Source organism: Equus quagga, chromosome 6 (assembly GCF_021613505.1).
Source record: "Equus quagga isolate Etosha38 chromosome 6, UCLA_HA_Equagga_1.0, whole genome shotgun sequence".
Taxonomy (NCBI): domain Eukaryota; kingdom Metazoa; phylum Chordata; class Mammalia; order Perissodactyla; family Equidae; genus Equus; species Equus quagga.
In genome coordinates, this window is record NC_060272.1 from 107,915,970 (window position 1) to 107,940,425 (window position 24,456).

At 35.8% G+C, this 24,456-nt stretch overlaps 1 protein-coding gene across 2 annotated transcripts in view; it reads left to right on the forward strand.

Moving 5' to 3' along the window:
* Positions 1–24,456, forward strand: part of RIC1 (RIC1 homolog, RAB6A GEF complex partner 1) — a 143,226-nt gene that overhangs the window by 102,956 nt on the left and 15,814 nt on the right. For both annotated transcript variants that reach the window (XM_046664335.1, XM_046664336.1), the window contains exons 7-16: positions 502–593; positions 6,371–6,459; positions 10,229–10,373; positions 11,061–11,109; positions 14,013–14,165; positions 16,135–16,338; positions 21,547–21,585; positions 21,914–22,024; positions 22,882–22,971; positions 23,611–23,771. In XM_046664335.1, the coding sequence (XP_046520291.1) occupies positions 502–593; positions 6,371–6,459; positions 10,229–10,373; positions 11,061–11,109; positions 14,013–14,165; positions 16,135–16,338; positions 21,547–21,585; positions 21,914–22,024; positions 22,882–22,971; positions 23,611–23,771 (1,133 nt within the window). The remainder of the gene's footprint in view (positions 1–501; positions 594–6,370; positions 6,460–10,228; positions 10,374–11,060; positions 11,110–14,012; positions 14,166–16,134; positions 16,339–21,546; positions 21,586–21,913; positions 22,025–22,881; positions 22,972–23,610; positions 23,772–24,456) is intronic.

A 24,456-nucleotide genomic window follows, 5' to 3' on the forward strand; every position in this document is an offset into this window, starting at 1 on the left:
AATGAGATGTTATGTCAGGCTGCAAGATACCATGCTATCAACCATTATACCATAAAGCAAAGGAGTAATAGAGAATAGTAAGCAATTGCAAATCATGAATTGCTTCTAAAGGATAGACCACATAAAATTTACTGTTTTCCACTCATTGGGACGTTAAACTCTGCGTATGTGCTAGATGATGAGAATAATAATAGTAAGCAAGTTAGATGCAGTTTCTGCTATCAAGAATTTTAGAAAAGATTTGAAGATCAAATATCTATTTTTTTATTATTTTGTAAATAGATTAGCTGGTACTAGACTGAGCTCATTTGGGAATATTTATTGAACCATTTAGTGAAATTTGGGGAGAAAATTCAGATGATAGTCCTGATGGGATATTTTCCTATGTACATGAAACCAAATAAAGCCTTATGAAACTATGTTTATTAAAGGAGAAATATATTGGGTACAGTATATTTTGGAGAACACTTTTTAAACCTTAACTATTTTTCTTTATTATAGCAGCTTCATGGAGTTTGGCCACAAGATGTTGTTGATGGAACTTGTGTAGCAGTAAATAACAAGTATCGACTAATGGCATTTGGTTGTGCAAGGTAATTGGTATAGACTTCTGCATTTTAAAAGTTATGCCAGAAATAGTTTGTTTTTTTAAACATGAGATGTTCTTAACATAGTTGTAAACTTTGTCATGCCCGTCATAACTTGTGAGTCAGCCTTAATATAAAATTCAAAAGTATTTTATTAATTTGAAGCCAACAAATTAAAGTTGGGCACATTTTGGAGATTAAGCATTTGAATTTGTAAAAGTGAGCTTTTCTTCAGTGGTAGGAAGTTGAGTTACAAGTTAAAAGAGCAAATCAGTTAAAATTTAGGTACTGTTTAAAAGGGAATCACAGGGGCCGGCCCCCTGGCTCAGTGGTTGAGTTCACGCACTCTGCTTCAGCAGCCCAGGATTTTGCTGGTTTGGATCCTGCGCGTGGACATGGCACTGCTCATCAGACCATGCTGAGGCAGCATCCCACATAGCACAGCCAGAAGGACCTGCGACTAGAAAATACAACTATGTACTGGGGGGCTTTGGGGAAAAGAAGAAGAAGTAGTAAAAAAAAACAAGATTGGTAACAGATGTTAGCTCAGGTGCCAATCTTTAAAAAAAAAAAGGATCAGTAAGATATTTTTCTTTTTTTTAAATAATCCTTTCTTTTTAAGACATCAGTATTGACGTTGCCTTTGAATTAGTGTGTGTGCCTTAGCGAATTTTATAAATTAGTTTCTTGCTTTAATTCGGATAATGCAGGTTTAAGAAGTAAAGTTGCATACCAGTTATTCATTTGACAAATATCTTTGTGTCTGCCATGTACCAGGCACAGTTCTAAGCACTTGTGATACATTAGGAAACAACAAAGATAACTGACTTTGTCAAGTTTATATTTTGGCTCAAATAAAAAGATTCTATCAGATATTTCTAGTGCCTTACATTGTGTAGTGCTTTTTAGTCTTCAGAACTCTTAAACGCAAAATTCCATTTTGCCTTTACAGTAAAACTTAGTGGTTCTATAAAATATATATCTAGTATAATCTCCAGCTGCATAAGTTAGGTATTAAAATATTTTTATTAGTATAAGTAATACACGTTATAAATTACTGCCTTCATTGCACTGTCGGTAATCTCTTTGTAAAGTGGGGAATCCTCATCCTCAACACACTGCTTCTTATTGAGGAGATAAATGTAGAAATATAAGTAAATTTAACTTAGTACAAGAAAGAAGGAAAAGCCTATATTTTTTTCATATTCATGGATTTGATTTGGTCACATTTTGTTTAGAATTCTTAAATATATGTTCATGAGTGCATTTTGCTGATGATTTTCTTCTTCTTCCTCTCCTGGTTAACATGTCTCATAGAAAAAGTTGGGGAAGGGTTCCTCTCTTTCTCTTCTCTGTTCATCTTTGAACGTGTGATCAAATTTTTCAGTGAAGCAGTCTGAGCCTAGAATTTTCTTTGTAGGAACTTTCTGGATTACTGATTCAGTTCAGTTTTAAAAATAGATGTAAGAATATTTAGATTTTAACTTTCACATTGTAAAATAAAAACATCCTTGGGGCCGGCATGGTGATTAAGTTCACGCACTCTCCTTGGGATTAAGTTCACACACTCTCCTTGGTGGCCCCGGGGTTTGCAGGTTCAGATCCTGAGTGTGGACCTACATACCACTCGTCAAGCGATGCTGTGGTGGCATCCCACATATAAAATAGAGAAAGATTAGCACAGATGTTAGCTCAGTGACAATCTTTCTCAAACAAAAAGAGGAAGATGGGCAACAGATGTTAGCTCAGGGCCAGTCTTCCTCACCAAAAAAAAAAAACCACCAAACAAACCCGCAACTTATAGGAAGGTGCATAATTCAAATATTCATAGTTTTACAAAACAATTCTAATATTAACACCCATCTGTTCACAACTGGGTTGATAAATAGAATATTGCCAGCTGATAGAAGTTTTACCCTTGCCACTCTCTAATCATAGCTCCCATCCATTCCCCTCCCTGACTCACTTAAACGTAATCAGACTTTTGTCTTTTGTGATAATCATTTCCTTGTCTTTATAGTTTTACCTCCCATGTATGCAATTCCTAAATAACATAATTTACTTTTACATGATTTTGAACTTTATATGAATAGAATCATATTCTATGTTTTGTGTCTTGCTTCTCTTCAGTTACCATTGTGAAATTCATCCATGTTGTTTGCCAGTAGCTGAAATAGTTTTTTTGGATTGATTTATAAATAGTGTTCTGGTGTATGAATATACCATAATTTATCTGATTTTCTGTTAAAGGACATTTACATTATTTCCTGGCTTCCAAAACAAGAGAGATTCTCTTATATAAACCCAATATCTTTATCACACATGAGAAAATTAATGAAAAATCCCTAGTAAGATCTAATACTCAATTCATATTCAAATTAACCCAGTTGTCACAAAATTTCTTTTATAGTGCCTTTGTTCCAACCAGAATCAGTCAAAACTTATGAATTATATTTGGTTTATTTCTCTTTGTTCACCTTTTGCCTATAACAGTCTTTACACCTTTCTTCTTATTTTCATGCCATTAACTTTTTAAGAGTCCAGAATTGTTTATAGATTGTCCTACATTCTAAATTTGTCTCATTGTTTCCTCATAATGGCATTTAATTGGTTTCTCTAACACCTGTGATGACTTGAACCTTGAAGCTGGTTCTTATTGAGCAGGTACAGTCAGATGACTAGGAAGCTCACACCACATCAGCATTTAGAGGAAATTCACAGAGACAGAAGCAGTGGTGGGTGTGCAGTTCCACATCGCTTACATTCTGGGCTAGCACCCAGGGGTCTAGCAAGGCCAGATGTTAGATGTCTATTCCAGGAGAGGTACTCTTCCCCTTCCCCCAGGATAGTGAAGGTGGAATCTGGACCTTCAGCCTTTCAGTCACCTCAGTTTCCATTGATTGGGAGAGTAACAGCTCTTCTGGCATGATCATGGGTTGGGGTGAAAGTGATTTGTAGCTGTGTGACATAACAGACCAGTGACTTCTAGCCCTCATCTGTCAGCACTTACACAATTAATTGCCTGGAACACTAGGCTGTAGCTGATGTCCTTAGAGTTTTATAAGAAGCCAGCTTTTGGGGCCGGCTCCACAGCCAAGTGGTTAAGTTCTCATGCTCCACTGCGATGGCCCAGGGTTTGGATCCTGGGCACGGACATGGCACCACTCATCAGGCCACGTTGAGGTGGCGTCCCACATCCCACAACTAGAATGACGTGCAACTAAGATGTATAACTGTCTACGGGGGCGGGGGGTGTGGTTTGGGGAGATAAAGCAGAGGAAAAAAAAAAGAAGAAGATTGGCAACAGTTGTTAGCCCAGATGCCAATCTTTGAGGAAAAAAAAAGAAGCCAGGTTTCTTTTAGGATGCCAGTTTGTAGGGCATGTGTCTTACAGCCTGTTCATGTTTAATAGTTAGATTCTGGTTAAATGTTTTTGTTATTAGGTGATGTGTGTACTTCCTGTGGCATCATGTAGCAATAATGTTGAATTGTCCCAGTATTAATGGTGCTAAATTTGATCTCTTACGGTGATAATAGCTATATCTCTATTATAGAGATGTGGTTTTTGCTTTGAAATTAGTAAGTTGTGTCTTTTTAGTGAAAAAATATTTTTCTCCTAATGGGCTGATGAGAAATGGAAAGAAAAATAATTTACAGAATATAGGCACTATAGAATACCTCAAAGGTTAATTGTGAGTCTTTTGTATGTATTGACTTAGCACCTGCTTCTTACATTAGAAATATTTGGATCCTCACTGACTTGTTAGAGCTTAGCAGCCAAGAGTTAACACTTGAGAGTTGTCAAGTGCAAAGCAAAAACAAGTAAATACTTGCTAGGCACTTAGTGCCATCTTTCAGCGAGGTGTCTCATTGGGCAGGTAGTCTAGAAAGATATCTGTTCCAGGCATTTGGCTTCTGACTAAGATGGAATAGCAGATCAGATTTTCTCTCAGAGAACTACCTGAAACAACCAAGAAAATGAACAAAAATATGAAACAAGTGTTTTGAATTCAAGACATAGGACATCAGGCAAGAAAGAACAGTGATCCCTGAAAGATTAGAAACTAAGAAAACTCTTCGAGTGCCCCAACTTTAATTACTTTGAGAGAGTTTCCAGGGTGCAGCATGAGGAGGGGGAGACAGAGCGTAGCAGATTTCCTGAGTTGAGTATGTGGAAATGAGAGTCTGGAGAGACCAAAGCAGCTAGGGCTCACAGGACAGACACCAAAGAGGAGAAAGTGGCACAAAGGACTCCATAAAGTTGTAGAGGGTCCCTTTTCAGTATTAAACTGAAACGTGGAAGATATAGAAAAGACCCAAATCAAACACTACAGAAGAAAGGATTAATAAACTTGAAGAACATAACAAGAGAAATTATCCAAAATGAAACACAGAGAAAAGAATTAAAAACAAAGCATCAGTAAGCTGTGGGATAACTTCAAGTGGCCTATTATTGCAGATGTTTTATTTAGTCCCAGTCTTAATCTTTGAGGACTGTCAGACCTGGCCGGAAATGGATCATAGCTGCTTTGGGGAAACCATCTGACTTCTCCTTCCACGAAGGAGTGCACATAAGTGCCAGAACATTCTAGCAGTCATAAGCCAGTGTCATTCTAATGTGTGGAAAAGTAAAGTATTTTAAAAACAACACTTCTGTTAAATTTTTGATCTAAAAATAGCTCCATAAGCAAAAACACTATTTTTTATGATCATTTAGTTCAATTTTGAAATGTAGCTTAGATGTAATATGTAGATTTCTAGTTTTGGTTTCTGGTCCTTAAAATTTGACTCTTGTAAAGAGTTGGTTGGTTGGTTGGTTGGGTTTTTTTGAGGAAGATTAGCCCTGAGCTAATATCTGCTCCCAAGATTCCTCTTTTTTGCTAAGGATGACTGGCCCTCAGCTAACATCTGTGCCCATCTTCCTCTACTTTATATGTGGGACTCCTGCCACAGCATGGCTTGCCATGTGGTGCCATGTCCGCACCCAGGATCTGAACCAGTGAACCCTGGGCCACCAAAGTAGAACGTGCACACTTAAGCACTGTGCCACTGGGCTGGCCACTGTAAAGATTTTTTAAATGAAATAATTACATATACTATATATACAAAAGCACATGTATCATGTGTATAGATATAAAAAATAATATAAGATATAAAAAATAATAAAATGAAATTCTGTATAAATTACCATCCAGCATGAGAAATAGCACATTACCAGTGCTGATGCAGCCCTCTGTTTCTCCTCTTCTTAGTATTCTCCTTTCTCCACCAGCCAGTCAATAATCTGGAATTTGTGTACATTAGCTCTTTGTTGTATCTTTACCACAAATGTATATAACTACTGTGTTTGAATGTTTTTGACTATATAGAAACAGAATGATTCTCTCTCTCTATATATATATATTTTATTTTTTTGCTATCCATTTTAATGCACGACTAAAGTTCATTTTCAGTGCTATATGGTATACTGCAGCTTATTTTTTCTTTCTCTTATTGATACTCAGATTTTTTTTCCCTTTTTTTCACTTATGTACAATACTGTAATGAATGTTGCACGTGTTTCTTGTTAAACATAGGCAAGGCTATTTCTGGGGTATATCTAGAGGTGAAATTGCTACGTTACAGAATATACATTTGTTCAAATTTGAGATAACTACAAATTATTTACAAAATGATTTTGTTCTAGTTTACACTCCTACCAGCAGAACGTAATAGTTCCCATAATAACGCTTTTCATATTTGTATTTGTCTTTTTCCACTGAAAGCCTGTTTGTTTTTCACAGTGGTTCTGTGCAGGTTTATACAATAGATAACACCACTGGAGCTATGCTGCTGTCTCATAAGCTAGAGCTAACAGCAAAACAATATCCTGGTGAGTCCTCCTTTTTTTCCTTCTTATTTTAACGTTTTTAATGTACAGTTAATGATATGCTCCCATATTAAGAATAATTGCCATAAGACTATACAAATTTTTCTCATGTTTGGCATCAGGAAAGAAAGGTCAAATAAAAAAGAGCACCCATCTACATCTAATCTAATTCAATAATAAAAATCTTATTAGCCTCAAGCAGGAAGCTGATGTATCTCATGTTGTAATCTCAGTTAAACATTAGAATATTTAATTGTTAACAGTACTTAGTGTTACCCACATGAACACCAATATTTTTGCTGTGATTTCTTTTAACAACTCATAACTTCCACTCGAGACCATTTTCTGCCTGAAATACATCCTTTTGGATTTCCTTTAGTGAAGTTTTTGTGGTGGTAAACTCTTTTTTTTTTTTTTGTCTGAGAATGTACTTTTTCCCTTGTGATTTAATTATAGTTTAACTTGGTTTGGTATACAGTTTTGGATTGACAGTTATTTTCTCTCTGTACATTGAAGAAGTTCCAATGTCATTGGGTTTCATTGATACTAATGGGAAATCTCCAGTCAAGTGTTATTTCCTTTTCTGGAGACTGGCTTTTTCTCTTTAGCTACCTTTAAGACCTTCTCTTTGTTTTTGGTGTTCTGCAGTTTCACTGTGATGTGATAGGTGAATACTTTTTTTTTTCTCTTCTACTTGAGACTCAGACTTAGTGGATCTGAGAATTTCTCTCTCTCAACTGTTCTGAAAACAAAATATGTAAATATTATCTCTCTAAATATTTCCTCTTCTTTAATCTCTTTTTCTGGAAATCTAATAGACTTATGTTGTACTTTTTCCCATGTTTCTTAACCTTTTTAAATTTTTCATTTCTTTGTTTCTCTAGACTGCATTCTAGAAAATTTTTCCATATCTGTCTTCCAGTACACTAATTCTCTCTTCCTTTGAGTCTTATATGCTGCTTAATCTGTCCATTGAGTTTTAAATTTCAATTATTGTATTTTTTTAATTCTAGAAGGTTTACTTAGGTCTTTTCTAATCTGTGTGCATCCTGCTCCTACTTGCAATATTCTTTTGTTTCTTTAGATAGAAAAAATGGTTTTTATATTCTCTGTTAATCTCAATATCTGAAGCCTTTCTGAGTTCTATTTTTGCTGTCTTGGTTGTTTGAGTTCTCATTCATTTGTTTATGTATTTTAGAATTTTTGACTGAGAGCTGAGTATTTTCCTGGATACTTACTTATGTGAATGCTTTGAGACCTAGATTGAATTTGAGTTCTTCCAGAGAGGATTTGTGTTTGTTTCTGCCAGTCACCTGGGAGTACTACATCAATCTGGAACTCTTTGTATTATATTCTCAGAGATTTTTTTGAATTTTACAAGTTGCACAAATTATGGATCAGAGTGAGGACTGACTTGTGGTTGCAGATTCTCAGGGGAGCTTCTTTATTTTTCCATTCAGTACCATGGACAAAACATGAAAGTGTCCCATCCTGTTTCTTGATCTTCCACATGGTAGAGTTTAGTTCTCATTCTCCCTTGTACCATGGATGTACCCCTTTATAGTCCCAGCATTACATGGATATCTTCTGTTAGATTCCCTGCCTTGACCAAGCTCTGAACTTTGTCTCCTGTTCCTCACATGCTGTGAGTAATCAGAGATAGATAGAAGTCAGGGTCTGCAGGATTTGGCAGAAAAATTCAGGGCAGAAGTACTTTGTACACTCACTTACTTCTCAGTATTTTTGATTGTTTTGAGATGTTTAAGTGTTCTTTTCAACATTTTAGTTGTTTCAGTGTAGCAAGTTATTCAAGGTGTCTAATTTGCTATCATGCCAGAAATAGAAATTTGTTTAAGTTTTGTGATTCTTATTGTACGCCCTTTAAAAACCTGCAGATATTTTTCTCTATGGACAATTTTTGCTGTAACCTACAAGAACAGAGTACTGTGTATTTTTAATTGTGGTTTCTGACCCTTTTATCTGTTTATTTTTTTATCCATACTTATGTTGTGCTGTCTAATACAGTAGCTACCAGCCACATGTGGCTATTTAAATTAAATTAATTGAAATTGAAGAAAATTAAAACTTTATTTCCTCAGTAACATCTAAATGTTTAATAGCCACATATAGCTCATGGCTAGCTATTAGACCGAGCAAATATAGAATGTTTACATCATTAGAGGAAGTTCTGTTGATTGCTTCTGTTGGACAAGACTGTGTTGAGTTTTTTAGATTGTTCTCTTTTCTCAGGTTCATGGAATACAATTGCTCCCTTTGGTTATCTACTGACTCTCACTCTTGTGGTCTTTGTTGTGGGAGAATTCTGCCCCCTTGAGTTATATAACTTTAGGCTATAAACCTGCTTGAGATGTTGGGAGACTTCTGTTGTCCTCCTACATCTTGAACTGAGACAAGGCTTCCTTCTTTTCTTCTGGCTCCATTGGCTGATTTTTTATAGGTTGCAGTGCTTCCAGAGTCCTTACATGATCCAGCAGCTTCCATTCAGATTCCTTCATTCATGCTGGCCTGAGACTCCTTTTTTGTCTTTGTAAGAGATGAGAAACCCCAACTCCCTAGTCATTTCTAGGGCTCATCCCAACCTTCTATCCCTATATTTCCAACCTCGCCCCCCAGCTCCCTTAGCTCAAGCGCTAACCAGTCTTGCTTTCAGTTCTCTCTTTTCTTTTAGCTCCTGGAGATCTTCCTTTTTTGGAAGTTCAACTCTGTAACAAAGTCTTTGGATTACTTTTTAACATTTTTCTCGTTATGCAGATTATCATAATCTATATTTATTGTAGGTTACCAGCTAGATAAATTTCCTGTAATCCTGCTGCCTGAAGATTAGGTTAATCATGATTAATATTTTATTGTATATCTCTTTGACTAGATTTAATATATGTATAATGGTTGGAAAATGTATATGAATTATGGTGGGAAGTGCTAATGTGAGGATTCAAACAGGCAGAGTAAAAAAGTTCTTACTCTGTTAACTTAGCCTGTCTTCTGTAGGCTAAAATCTGTATATCTCCCCTTTGTAACAAATATAGCAAAAATGTGTTAATACTGCAAATGGAAAGAATTTTATTTTTAAAGAAAGTGATGCTGTAGATAGCTTTTGAATTGCTGATAGGAAATGCTGGCATATTTCATTTAACTCTGTTGTAAGGAAACTTGGATTTTACTACACAAAGTTTTCTCCTTTAGTAATTATATATGGCATTGAAAGAACTATTATTAGTTAAAAGAAGATATGAGCACCTTGGAATACTCAAGCTGGAGTTTACCTACTTAATCCTAATAGATTAAATTTCAATTTATTTTAACTTGGATCCCTCTGATATTGCCAATGGATCATGAAGATAGTGGTAAAATATTATTTTACATTTTAAAACACCTCAAAAGTACTGTGCAAAGTACTTTTGACATTCAGTGTTAAATCATTTAAGGGAGCTATTATCCCACATTTTACAGAAACTAATTTTCCCAAACCCGAAGACTTTTAAGACCACCAGTTGTAGTTATTCAAGCTAATAGTGGCCAGATGGCTTTTACTTCTTATCAATCACTTGGGCACTGAGTTTGTTCTGCTTAGGTCAAGTCAAGGCTAATGGCCTTACTGATTTTAAATAGCCCTAAATGAGCAGGGTTCATCTCATTATTTGAAGCAGACATACCTTTCTGCTTATTTCACTTGAAGATATAGACTGTAGTAAATACTAAGTATTTCTATAGCTGTCATTTATTTTTAACTCTTCTTGTGATTTCTTAACAGACATTTGGAATAAAACAGGAGCTGTTAAATTGGTCAGATGGTCTCCTGACAATAGTGTTGTAATAGTGACCTGGGAATACGGAGGCCTTTCTTTATGGAGTGTGTTTGGAGCCCAGCTGATTTGTACACTTGGAGGAGATTTTGCGTGAGTCAATAAAGACAAATTTTAGATAAAATTACTCCATTATCTCCCAGACAGTATACATACACAGAAACTTTGTGTCATACAGCTACCCTTTTGCTTTATTTGACTCTTAGTCTAAAACAGTTTGTAAGGTTCAGAATTAATTTGTTCAGAATGTATTGTTTCTCTGAAGATCCATCCTCTTAAAACTGACTGTTCATTCAGTAAAAGTGCATTTATTTATTGAATCCCTAATTGTGTATATGGTAGCATGTTAGATTCAAGGCTAAATCCAACATGGTTCTGCCTTCAAGGAACTTATTATCTAATAAGAGCGGTAAGCCATGTATATGAATAACTAGTAGAAAATGGAAACTTACATTATCTCATTGGTTTAATGTATGTTAACCTAGTGGGTTGATAGGAGTGGGTTGATATCTCTGCTGACTTCATATACTACCCTGAATTTCGGTCCTGATGAAATGCGCACACCTTCCCAAACTACATGACCCTGTCAAGAAGTTACTTAGGACTGGAAGACTGTGTCTCGGTGATATGCCTAGGTATATTAACCAGCAGTCTCACATTTCATGTGTTATTATGTATTTCTATTTTGAAGCAACAAAATCAATTTGATTTTTCTTTAAATTAAAGCTTGTTATATGTAATTAGAGGACGCTCTTAAATTAACTTTCTCTTCTGTTTCAGTTATAGATCTGATGGAACCAAAAAAGATCCCCTTAAGATCAACTCTATGGTAAGTACTTTCTATAAAATATTGGTATGGTATAAAAAAACTTGGATTTTTCCTCTTCCTTTTTCTCTCATGTTGGTCTGATAAAATTACAAGGTATTTTAGTCCTAGCAGACTCATATAGTTCTTGTTTTGATAAAAGTATTTTTTTAAGAATCAGGATGCTGCCCAATTTTCAGTATTTGATTTTGGTTTTGCTTAGATGTGTCCATCAAGCCCCTGACGTCTTTGAGAACATAGTGACTGTTGAAATTAGGCCTTGGTTTTTCCAAAGCATACCTCCATTTCTTATGTGACTCACTAGCCTAGCACTCACTTCTCATGGCCTCCTTTCTTTTCTTTTTGGTGAGGAAGATTTGCCCTGAGCTAACATCTGTTGCCAGTCTTCCTCTCTTTTGTATGTGGGACACTGCCACAGCATGGCTTCATGAGCAGTGTGTAGGTCCATGCCTGGGATCCAAACCTGCGATTCCCAGCTGCCATAGCGGAGCACACGAACTTAACCACTACACCACTGGACCAGCCCCCTTCCTTTCTTTTAATCTAAAGTAAAATGCTCATTTGGGTGTTTTTACTGGAGGACATGCATGTGTGTGGTATTTCAGCATATTTTTAAAACTTCCATAGATGTATGTCAGGAGAATTATAGTCACTCTTGTAACAATGTTTTTATTTATTACTTATTTTCAAGAGTTGCTGTAGAAAGCAGTGAAGTGTAACCCCTATCTTTACATAAAAAACGTTTTCTTACTATAGCCCCTCCATGTGCCATCTTTGTGAAATTAGTAGCTATGAAGCTTATTGCTTCCTTTCTCTCTTGCTCTGTAGAGGAAGGTATTTTCTGATCTTGTGTTTCTCACCATGGTTGCCTTAAATAGTGGTTTCCAACCTTTCATCCCCAAGGACCCCATTCGATGTCTCTCCCTACTTCCATATTTTAAAATGTTTTTGAACAAATACCATTTCTATAACTACCAATTAATGTTCCTGAGCAGCATGCAACAACCAGTGTTATCAGCCTCACTTAGTTGATATTTCAGTCACAAACTAAGAATCTAAACATTTTAGTTAGCTTGTGCAACTTTTATCATAGGAAAGCAAAACTTCTATTAAGCTTTTGAAATTTTGCAACAATTCAGGGGACCCCCGCCTCCTCACCCCTGCTGTTACTAATTTCTTGGCCTCGCAGATTGGGAAAGTATCAATCTTTAAAAAGAACTATTGTGAAATCTAGTTATAGAATATTAAAATTGCCTGGGCCTGGGGAATTTATTTGAACCTTCCCATTTTACAGAGGAGAAAACTTATACCCTGAGACACCAAATAGCTTGGCCAAGGTAATACATACAACAAAATGGTAGCCAAGCTGGAATGAAAACCCTAGCCTCCTAGTTTCCAATCCAGTGTTCTTTGCTCTATACAAAACTATCTGTTTGGGGTGGTTCCTTGTCAAGCTTCCGCTAGGTAACATGGGTCTTCCCCTGTAAGGAATTTCTTTGTACAGTCGTGTACTGCATAACACCATTTAGGTAAATGACAGTCCACATAAATGACGTGGTCCTATAAGATTAGTACCCTATGGCCTAGGTTTGTAGTAGGCTATACCATCTAGGTTTGTGTAAGTACAGTAGGGGAGGAATAAATTCCCCTTTACCCTAGGTTCTTCTGGCTGGTCTAAGAATTAATATGAGACAGACTAACAGGAGAAAAGCAAAAGTTTAATATATGTATACATGGGAGAAACCCAGGAAAACCAAATAACCCACCAAGATGACCAAGGCCACCACCTTAAATACCATCCTCAGCTAAAAACAAAAGATGTTGGGAGTGGAGGGAGTCAGGGACTTCAAAGAGAAGGAAAGATAATTCATAGGTAGGGTCAAAAGGAGTGCACGTGTTTGGAAAACAACTGTTTGGCCATACAGAAACAGAAGAACACAGATGGGAGTCCAACAAACAGGCTTTTCTAGGTTCCTCCTTGTCTGCCACCTAGTTCATGTTATGCTAAAGTGATAGCTCTCTTCCTGAGACAGATTTTTTTAATCTGAATTCTTTTAGGCAGTTAAGGAAGAGGTAACAAGAAAAGCTTTCTGAGTCTTTTGTTTCTTAAAAATAATCAGCCTAGGGGCTGGCCCCGTGGCCGAGTGGTTAAGTTCGCGCGCTCCGCTGCAGGCGGCCCAGTGTTTCGTTGGTTCGAATCCTGGGTGCGGACATGGCACTGCTCATCAAACCACGCTGAGGCAGCGTCCCACATGCCACAACTAGAAGGACCCACAACGAAGAATATACAACTATGTACTGGGGGGCTTTGGGGAGAAAAAGGAATAAAATAAAATCTTTAAAAAAAAAATCTTAAAAAAAAATCACTGAATTGAACTAAATTAAATCCTCTGGAGAATGTAGATATTTAAAAAAATAAATAAATAAATAAAATAATCAGCCTAAAATAATCCTCACATAAAGGAGATACATTTTGGGGTGGTAAATTTCATTCCCCTCCAGTACACTCTATGATGTTTCCACAACGACAGAATCACCTGGTGGTGCATTTCTAAGAACATATCCTTGTCATTAAGGAATGCATGACTCTATTTGAGAGGCAGTTAAATTAATGGAGAAGTTACAGAGAGCAGTAGGCATTTCTTAGGATTTGGAGCTAAGATAGGTATGTAGTATTTGCACTGTTATAGGTAGAGAGAAGTGATGGTTTCCACTGGAGATGGCTGAGATGTACTAGTTGAAGGTATGATTCTTGTCTGCGTTGTCCATCATGGTTTCTCCAACCTTCAGAAGTTATTAATAATGGTGTTGTTGGTTATGTCAGAATTGGAATATTTGAAAATAGGAAAGGATAACAAGAAACTTTTTATTGCTTTGATTTTTTCCCCCCTCCTTCTCTCTCCAAGAGCTGGGGTGCGGAAGGCTATCACCTATGGGTAATCAGCGGATTTGGTTCTCAAAATACTGAAATTGAGTCTGACCCCAAGAGTTTAGTTAAACAGCCTGGCATTCTGCTATTTCAGTTTATCAAGAGTGTGCTCACCGTAAATCCTTGTATGGTAAGTTTATTTAATTAAAAGTCTGGGCTTTTTTTTTTAGTGGCTTTCATATTGGAATATCAGGCTCTTTCTTATGACACAAATATGTTGAGTATACTCCTAAAATTGTCGTATTATCTTCGTTTGTCTATTTTCTGTAATTATTATGTTTCTTTTTAATTTACACCAAAATTTTGTTTCTGAGCAGGTTTTGGTTTTGGGTGTCTTTTTTAATAGAATTACAAGCAACTGGAGGGAAAGCATTATTTACACATTTACTTGAATAACTTAAAAAACTTTGATCTTTATCTGAATAGCATTTCCAAAAGTGTGTTCCACCAGACACTGCTTGAGAGATATCAATAGCAATTACACAGGATAAGAAAAAGTTATATTGTCATGTAAGTGGGAAATAAAGGTGTTAAAGCTTTAGAGATTTCTTTATTGTTGAACTCCAAAGTCTTTAATATGCTAATGTGCATCATGAAAATCCAGGAGTTGGTATATTAAAAGCAGTGTTTTCCAAACTTATTTAACTGTGAATTTCTAAGGAATGCTTTGAAGAAAGTATGTCTAGAAACCTGCTTTGGGAAACACTGCCCCAAAGTATAATATAAACACATCATGTTTTATCAATCTGAAATAACACGTATTAATATTGTTAATATATAATAATAGTATATGTTACATGTTAGGAGTGCATATCATAATATCGACCACCAATGGGTTTTTAAATATTTGATGCAGGCAGTGTCTAATTAAAATTTACAAGACAGGGGGCCAGCCCTGTGGCCAAGTGGTTAAATTCACGCACTGTGCTTCAGTGGCCCCGGGTTTCACCAGTTTGGATCCTGGGCATGGACCTAGTACCACTCATCAAGCCATGCTGAGGTAGCATCCCACATAGCAGAACTAGAAGCACCTACAACTAGAATATACAACTATGTACTGGGGGCTTTGGGGAGAAGAAGAAAAAAAAAAAAGATTGGCCACAGATATTAGCTCATGGCCAATCTTTAAATAAAAAAAACAAATTTACAGCACATTGAGAAAGAATGTGAAAATAGCCTGGATCTCAGATCTCATTACTGCAGTTGAAGAGTAAGGATCCCCAGAGAAAGAAGAATAGAGTATTTCTTCCTTCCCCTCCCCCATGCCAAATAATAATTTAAAAGCACCCTTGAATTTTATGTCAAGATCACATTTGAACTACAATGGAAAGGTGAGGGGCTGGGGTGCTGATCTGTCTGATTTGAATAGTCAGTAAAGAATCTGCCCATGTTTGAGAACACTGGCCTTCTAATTAAAAACCAAGACATAATCACTAAGAATAGAAACTATCTTATTTGTCTAAATATCCTCAGAACCTGGCACAGTCCTCGGCGCTAACCAAGTATTCCATTGTTCTGAACCAGGACAACAGACTTAGGCTCCTCTTCCCCTCCCCTGGTTAAACCTTCCATGGTTTAAAAGGTCCTGCAGCATCCAGTTATTCCTGTTCCCAGTCCACCCCTCCTCCTTGCATGTGGGCACGTGGGTGAGCGTACACACGCAAACTATTTGACCAGACATGTTTTCTTACCACCATTCTTCAGGTAGTTTATGTGAAACTAGTTTGTAAACTGTAGACAGTGAGTAGTTATGTTCAGTTTTGATATGGAAAATCTCTTATAGCGTTGCCATTTTGAAGTAGTAATGAAAGATAGTGCTGTAGCAGTTGTAAACCTGGGCATGTTTTGGAATCTGTGTGATAAAACAGACTTTAACAAAGATTAATTTACGCTGAGAAGTGATCATTAAAATATCACCTGTTCCACGTGAGATCATTGGGTCATCTAGTTCTCTGTGAGGAAAATCAGCTTTGAGATATATGGTACATTTCCTATAATAAAACTAAGTTGATGTATTACTTACTTTCCCCCACCTAATATTGAGTTGTTTTTGTTTGCTTTCCTCCTTTGCCCCTCTGCTTCCTTTTTCCCTCATCTAGAGTAACCAAGAGCAAGTGTTGCTTCAGGGAGAAGATCGATTGTACTTGAACTGTGGAGAGGCCTCACAAACCCAGAATCCCAGGAGTTCTTCAGCACGCCGTGAGCATAAGCCCAGTCGGGAAAAGAGCCCTTTTGCAGATGGTGGTTTAGAGTCTCAGGGTTTAAGCACTTTACTTGGACATCGGCATTGGCATGTGGTACAGGTAAGTCTTCAATTACGGTTGCCTATTGCTTAGTCCCTGGTAAGATAGCACATGGAGCTTTTTTTTAAATATTTCGTCTGTTGCTTTAGAAAACTGAGAAGCTTTTTAACCTTTTTGACTGTCATGTCTCTCTCCTGCTTTTCTGTGTTCTGTCCTCGTGTCTTCTCCTTCCTTGCTTTCCACATGATTAGAGTGTATCCCCACCTGCTGTAAGTCCATTAGTAGTGAACAGTTTCAAAAACTGGAAGTTTATGTTTTGCCTTCTTATTGAGCAAAACTGTATTTTACTTCTGGCCTTATTTGGGTGTAAATTTAGCTCTGAGGATTTGCATATTCAGAAGTGTAATTATTTCATGGAAAGTGACAATATGGATTAGTAACCTGTGCAGCTGACCTTGTGGTCCTAATTAACTTCCTAACACTGAAGTTAATTACCTGACTTTGGATGCAAATTGCAGACCTGTGATCAGTCTAGAACTTTATGGTTAATAATTTTGTTATTATTTAATCTTGTTCCATATAATTTACTCATTCTGACATAACTTTTAAATTAGCAGTTTCTTTTAGTAATTCTGATAAATTGGCATTTAACGTGGAAATTAATTCTGAATTTTGATACCAAATAAAATTAATTTGGGTAAATCAATAAATTGGAGTTTCTTGAAAGAAACTTTCATAGACTATTTCAAAGTCCTGAGTGCTTTTTTCCCCCTTTTGATGCCAAAATGTCTTAGGTACATCAGAGCCTACTCTCGGATTAGTTTCTTTTAGTCAGTTTCTGTTTCCACAATTCTTTGCCTGCCTCCTACATTCTATACTTTTACCTTACTAGCTTACTTCAGCTCACATGTTATTTTCAGTTGACTTTGAGTGGAGATAATGAAAGACAGAAGAATGGTCATTATGTGCAAATTGAAGGAGTATCTCCTACGATGACATGTGGTATACACTAAAAGAAAATGTATTTAACTTACATTAATAAATTCATAAAATCAAACAATGTGCATACCATTTTATAATTAGTAACAATTATTAAATAAAACTGCATCAGCTACTTCCTTGACTAAAATTTTCCACTGCTCCCTTCTCTCCTATAGCCATTTCTCTGCTATTTTCATTTCCCCATACTTTGAACTATTCATTCTACACTGACCTAGCATCAATGCCAGTTCTGCCTAGCCAGGTCTGTGTTGCCAGAGAGCCAAGTAGAGCAGAGGATCAAAGAAGGTAGGTCTGGAACTCAAAAATCCATCAGGCAATAACAAAAATTGAATTCCTTCCAGCTCAAAAATTCAGTGATTCTGTGATTCTTAGCCATCTATGAAGTATCCCATAGTAGAAGCATATAACACTAATATTACAACTTTGGACAAAGTAGGTACTAGCAAGATTCTTCTGTCATTCTGTTCTTTAGATATCTAAAATATTCAGAAAGATGAACTTGTTTAACTCTAGCTTTACCTAATTTTTTCAGTTTCCTTAAAACTAATAAAAATAATGCCAGAATTACACTCCCCAAACAATTAAGTTTTAATAGACTCATAGAATTTTTAGAGCTGGAAGGACTTTAGAGATCATGTAGTCCAACTGGATTTTATACATGAGGAAACTGAGGCTCAGGGAAGTTAGGTGACTTGCCCAAGGTCACACAGCCAGTTAGTGGCAGACTTATCCTTATCATGATATAAATTAAAGTAACAATCTAACCTATTTTAAAACCTAGATACTAAATGCTGAATCATATAAAATACTGCTGACCTTGAGCTAAAACATAGAATGAGCCTATTTGGCAGTGTTTTTATTTGGAGTTGCCCTACATTTTGTTTGCTGGCACACCCACCACACGAGTCAACACAGTGTTATGGTGGTGTTTTGGTAGCTGGTTTACAATGTGCTCACAATGCTAATGCTTTACCTTCCAGGCTTTTTAGCAATTAGTAATGATTCCCTGAAGAACATGGGTGTCTATAATTCAATTCCCTCTTCAGCATATGCTCTCCTCTAGGATAAGTGCCCGCATCCTCCATCAAAGTGGCTTTGTTTGCGTGATTTATTCTTTGTATGCTTCTCGTACAGCTTAGAGTTCATCAAATGAGCTCCAACTAATTCTGCTGCTCTGTCTGTTCCTCATGTAGACTACTGGATTTTTTTGTTTGTTTAAGCCTAAGTGTAGAAACCTTACACTCGTTAGTTTCCTGATGAGAAGATTCTCTGTTAATTATGTTTTTTCCTTTAAAACAACACAGATACAGGGCCGGCCCAGTTGTGTGGTGCTTAAGTTCGCACACTCAGCTTTGGCAGCCTGGGGTTCGCAGGTTCAGATCCCAGGTGCAGACCTAGCACCGCTCATCAAGCCACACTGTGGCAGCATCCCACGTAAAATAGATGAAAATTGGCACAGATTTTGACAATCTTCCTCAAGCAAAAAGAGGAAGATTGGCAACAGATGTTAGCTCAGGGCCAGTCTTCCTCACATGCAAAAAACCCCCACAAACACGTACTTGTCAGAAGCAGGGTTAGTAGCTGCTGGTAGAGATGGTGCTTTTTTTGTTTTTTGGGGTTTTTTTTAATTTATATTTTCTAGCTATAAATTTTTAAAATTTTGAAAGTAGTTTGTTGACAGATGGAGCACAAATAATGTGAAATTTAAAAAAAAAACAGCAACAACACCCTTATGGTTTTCATGTGTGTTCCTTCTTGAACTGCCATTTATGTTAATACTCAGTATTTTGTATGGTATAAAACATTTGTTTTTGGAAGGTGCATGAATCATTATCACCCCGCATTCTGAAATGTTGGTTTTATGGTTAACCTGGCTAACTATTTGGAAAGAATAAGATTCACAAAATGTGGGAGATAAGCACCTACAATGTATCGAGCATTACGTTAGGGGTGTCAACAGAGAAGATTTTAAAGGCTATTTCCTTTATAAACAATTTGTTCTCATTCCTACAGTTATAAAATGTACTAGGCGTGGTATTTGGCACAGGTCAAATCTCTTTGGGAGGATGGCTTTCGTAGTCTCACCAATTAAAGACTAAAGTAGTCTAGGCAAGAGACAGGATTTTAGCAGAATGACTTTAAGTTGGGGGCGAGGGGAGGAAGATTTAGGTTCTTTGAGAGTTTGAAAAATCCTAAGATGTTAAGAGTAGAGATTCTGTACCTTAGCACTCATTTCCCAGTGATGTGGCATGACTTTTGTGCCCTGAGTATGCAGTCCTGACCTGAGTTTCTTCATTATTCATTAGCTGCCTCTTTCCTTACTTCTGCCATTTCCTGTTCTCAGTATTAGGGATAGAGCTCAAAGTTCAGGTGACCCATACATCAATAAAGGTGACCTACTGGAGAAGAAGTTTTCTTCTCATTTCATAGCATCTGCATAAGAAATAAGGCTTCATTTTAAACTTAAACTTTAAGTTTAAAAATAAACCATTTGCCATTTGTGGCATCTCATACACTTTTGGAAGTTAAAAGAATAAATTGTTTTCCCCTACGATATTCATCAGAGTGTGATCATATGATAAGATTTAACCTTGGTTCCCATGATTGGAAATTCTTCATGTTGCAGTCCACTTTGTCGGTGAGATCCCACCTCACACTTTATCCTCGCACACATTTCCTAAGTACTTAGGAAACACCAAGGTTTGGGTTCAGTGGGGGTTCTTTTTAGTGTCTTGCGTGGCTAGCCCAGTAATACTCCAAGTATCTCCTTCTGCAAGTGACTGTTTTTATTTTCTTCATTCAAAAAAAGAATTTCACTTACAGCCTCCTACAAAACTACTTTCAACTATTATTTTGCCACCTGATCATTACCTCAGATTACCATTCTTTTGAACTAATTTTATCCATTATAGTGAATTTTATTAATTGGCCTGAATGGTACAGCATATCTGTTAAGATAAAAGTTAAGCATTCTTCAAGAATATATTGTGACACTGTTATCTTTAATTCTGTAAGGTAAGGCTTCCACAAACAAGCACTAGGGTTAAGAACTTCCTAATGTACTAAAAGCTATTAATTTACTTAGATTTTAGGTTGAATTACTAGATAATAAGTGAAGTCTAACAAAAGTAGTTTTATGAATAAATTTTATCAAGGTTAGTACAGATGTTTTCTTCATATTTTTACTTGATTTTTGTTTTGTCTTTGCATTACACAGAGAATCTTATTGGATTTGATTCTGTTTACTTGGCTTTTTAATTTGGCTTTCTTTTTTAAATATGTAATAATTTTTCTTTGAGTAAAACAAAAATAAATTTGAGTAAATTGAATGTTCTCTTATTCCAGGAACAGAAGATTCTTCCCTTGTGCTGTTGCTCTGTTAATTTTCACCCTGCACTCTTAATCAGTAGGCTTGTAGAGAGATCACAGTCTCAGTAAAGCTAGAATTTACTTAATTTACATCAATATCTCACAGAGGATTCTTTAAATTTAAAATTCTTGTTAGAGTGATACAAAGACACCATGTACAAAGATGTAAGACAGACAACATAGGAAGATATATTTACTACTTAGGTTGCAGATAAAGAGTTAATATCTGAAATGTATTAAAAGTTCTTGTAGCTGAGTAAGTTGAACACCTCAACCAAAAATAGTAGCCTAGACACATGTTTACAGGTATATGGACGTTTGTTTAGAGATAGAGTAAGAACTGGTTATCCCTGAGCAGTGATATAACAGGAGAATTTCATTTTGTACTTTGTACATTTTTATATTGTTTTATAAGCATATGTTTTTTTAATCAGAAAAAATAAAAATATTTCCATTAAAAAACAAAAAGAAAATTCTTGCTGAGGCTCTGATTTTATTAGATAAGGCTGTTTTGGGATGGTTCAGATCAGCAAACGCGAACTGTTCATCTGCACAGTTCTTGGCTGACCTCATGGGTGCGTCTCTAAAAATCTTTTTGTCAGTCTGTATTTTTGAATGTTCAGTATTTAAAACAGACAAACAAAAACAGTGTAGAGAAAAAGGAGGAAATCCTGATGTCTAGAAACTTAGAATGAGGTGGTTAAGACAGGAGATGTGAAATACTGGCTGGTTTACAAATGGTAAATTCCAAGTACTCTACTAGTAATACCATTATTTGGGAGCACTTTAAACATTGTACAGGAAGATGAATATCATATTGTGATGTTAATGCTTTAAATGCTTTCGGTTTAAATGCATTTCAGAAGTCTTATGAAACTGATGTGTTATTTTCTATAGATTTCCAGCATCTATCTAGAGAGCAATTGGCCTATACGGGTGAGTTGTTATTTTGCTGGTGTTAACTTTCATTGGATAGCATTTACTGCATGTGGCATTCTGGAAATTGAGCCTTTCAGTGGGTGCATTGATAAAAGTAAAATTTTAATGCTTGGTCCCTTGTACATTGTTAGTGTATTAGCATCCATAATTTCGTCAAACATAACTTGTGTATAAATATTCAGATTTTTAAATTTAGCATTTTACATTTAGTTCACTTAGCAAACATTTATTAATAGTTTATCTGCCTGACACAATACTAAGCTCTTTATATCTAATAAAGTATATAAGTTTGCAAGGAAGAGTTTTTAATTTTTTTTTCAATCAGTTTTCAGCTATTGATAAGCTTGGACAGAATATCGCTGTGGTTGGCAAGTTTGGTTTTGCACATTACTCTTTACTCACCAAAAAATGGAAGCTTTTTGGAAACATAACCCAGGTTAGTCTTTTTGAAATTAGAAATCTATTTCTCAAAGTATAAGAGAACTACAATATGAAATAACTATAAAGTAAACCACTGTTTACTTAATAAAAAATACAATCAAATATTTAAAAACTGATGTTGGATTATTTCTGAGTTAATTCTGATAAGGTACTTCATATTTGATAAAGGATCATATCGAGATATTTGGTTTGTTTTTAATTCTCGTTAAGATCAGGCACTATAATTCTTTAACCTGAGGATTTACTTTTACATTCCAGGCTGAGTTCATCAGAATAAGATCAGAATAAATTTCCACAAAATTTGAGATCATTCCCTGCTTTTCTGTATGTGATAGAAATACTTGGGTAGCATACAAACATATGCAGTTGGATTTTGTAAAAATCAAATAGGAAAAGAGAAGGAAATTAACATTTAATAGGTGCCTAATGTGTATCAGGCACTTCAGCGTGCTTTCAAAAATGTTGTTTTATTGATCTTTATAACAACTCAGTGAGGGCACTATTGTTACTAACCATTTTGTAAAAGAGAAACTAGGATTCAGAGTCAAGCAGCTGATAAAAGATAAAGTCAAAATTTAAACCAAGGTCTGTCAAATGTGGGAATAATGATGCTGCATGGTACCCACTTATTTTGAATGATATATTTTCTGTCTTAGAGAAATGTTTATTTTTTCAGAATAGGATATAAATCATTATTAATAAAGGCTCGATAGTAATATTTAATTGGGGAGATAGAGAGTAGAGCAGAAATAATTTGAACTTTGCTTAGGAATATTTTATAAGTGTATTACTTATCGTAATTTCTGGCAGCATAAATAAAAGTAAATATGGTTTTTAAAATTTTCTTTTAAGGAGCAAAATATGATTGTGACAGGTGGCTTAGCCTGGTGGAATGATTTTATTGTCCTTGCATGTTATAACATAAGTGACCATCAAGAAGAGGTAAGTTTTTGTTCTCTCAGAAATAACATATTTTTATATTTTAAAGATACTAAGCACTACTGTTTGGTTTTATATAGAAGATAATCTAGTGCAAAATGAACAAAACATGTTTCAAGAATTTGGCTTTTATTTTCAAGTAAGAATTTGGTATTTTTAACATGGAATTTTCATTTCAGTTTACTACTTTTTAAAAAATTTTAAAGGGGTAATAAGGCCTTCTGAGAGCTTCTCTAAGGATTTTAGCTGTTAGATATTCTCTATAAAGTTTGTAAATAATGAAAAATAGTTAAAAGCAGAAAAGTATAAGGATGGCTGTCCTTAGAGATTTATTAATTTATTGATGCGTATGTTTATTTTTTGAGAAACTGCTGGTCTCCTTATGTCATGTCTTAGTATGGAGGTCTAAAAGGAGTGTCTTGTAATAGTACATTCACAGTTGTGATGACTTCATCTTTTGGTTATTTGTAAAATGAGCATCCCCTGTCAAAATGTAAACATTATCCATTTATTATTAATGCTCAGATTAGTCTTTTAACTCCTCTTACTTGAAAAAAAGTCAGTAGATAAACACTGTGTCTAAAGTATTTACTCATCCATGGTAGGCATCTTGTTTTTACAGTTTATTTTTGTTTCCTTCAGCTCAGAGTTTACTTGCGAACATCAAATCTGGACAATGCCTTTGCTCACGTCACCAAAGCACCGGCAGAAACATTACTGCTTAGTGTCTTTCGGGACATGGTAATAGTATTTAGAGCAGACTGTTCAATATGCCTTTACAGTATTGAAAGAAAATCTGATGGGTACGTATATAGTATATGACAGATCACTTTTTGGTCCTGTTTATCATGTTTCCTCTGTAGTTTTCATTTTCTCAAAACAGTTATTCTAACTTTATATTTAGTTTCCTTTGCCTTAAGAGTTAAAAAAGCAATGAATTTTAATTACTGATATTCATGTAGTAGTTATTTTTTAGCTACATAGATAGATTAGATAGAAGAGCCTGCACTAACCTCTTCAGCTAATCTTAATGGATTCAGTTGAAAAAAAATCTAGTTTGGGATAGAGTTTGGGATAGTTTGGATTTTTTTCCACAACCTTGAAAACAGGTGATTACTAACTGTTTGCTAGTGTTCTAAAAACTTGGGGAAATTCGAAGGAGTTCCACAGCTTTAAGCCCTTAGGAAGCATTTCCTTAGCAGACTCACTCACATTTCCGCTGAGCTAGATGGCTATATTCTGGGGCAGAGAAAACCAGCAGTCCCGTTGCTGCTGTGTGTGGCCTCTGTTCTTCTTGTCATCTGGTTGTCTTGCAGCATTTAGACCATACTTCTTAAGTTGTCTTTCGCTCTCAGATTTTTTTTTTTTTTTTTTGCAGGGGAAGATTCACCCTAAGCTAATATCTGTTGCCAATCTTCCTCCTGTTTTCTTCCCGTCTCCCCTCAAAGCCCCAGTAAATAGTTATGTATAGTTGTAGTTTCTTCTGGT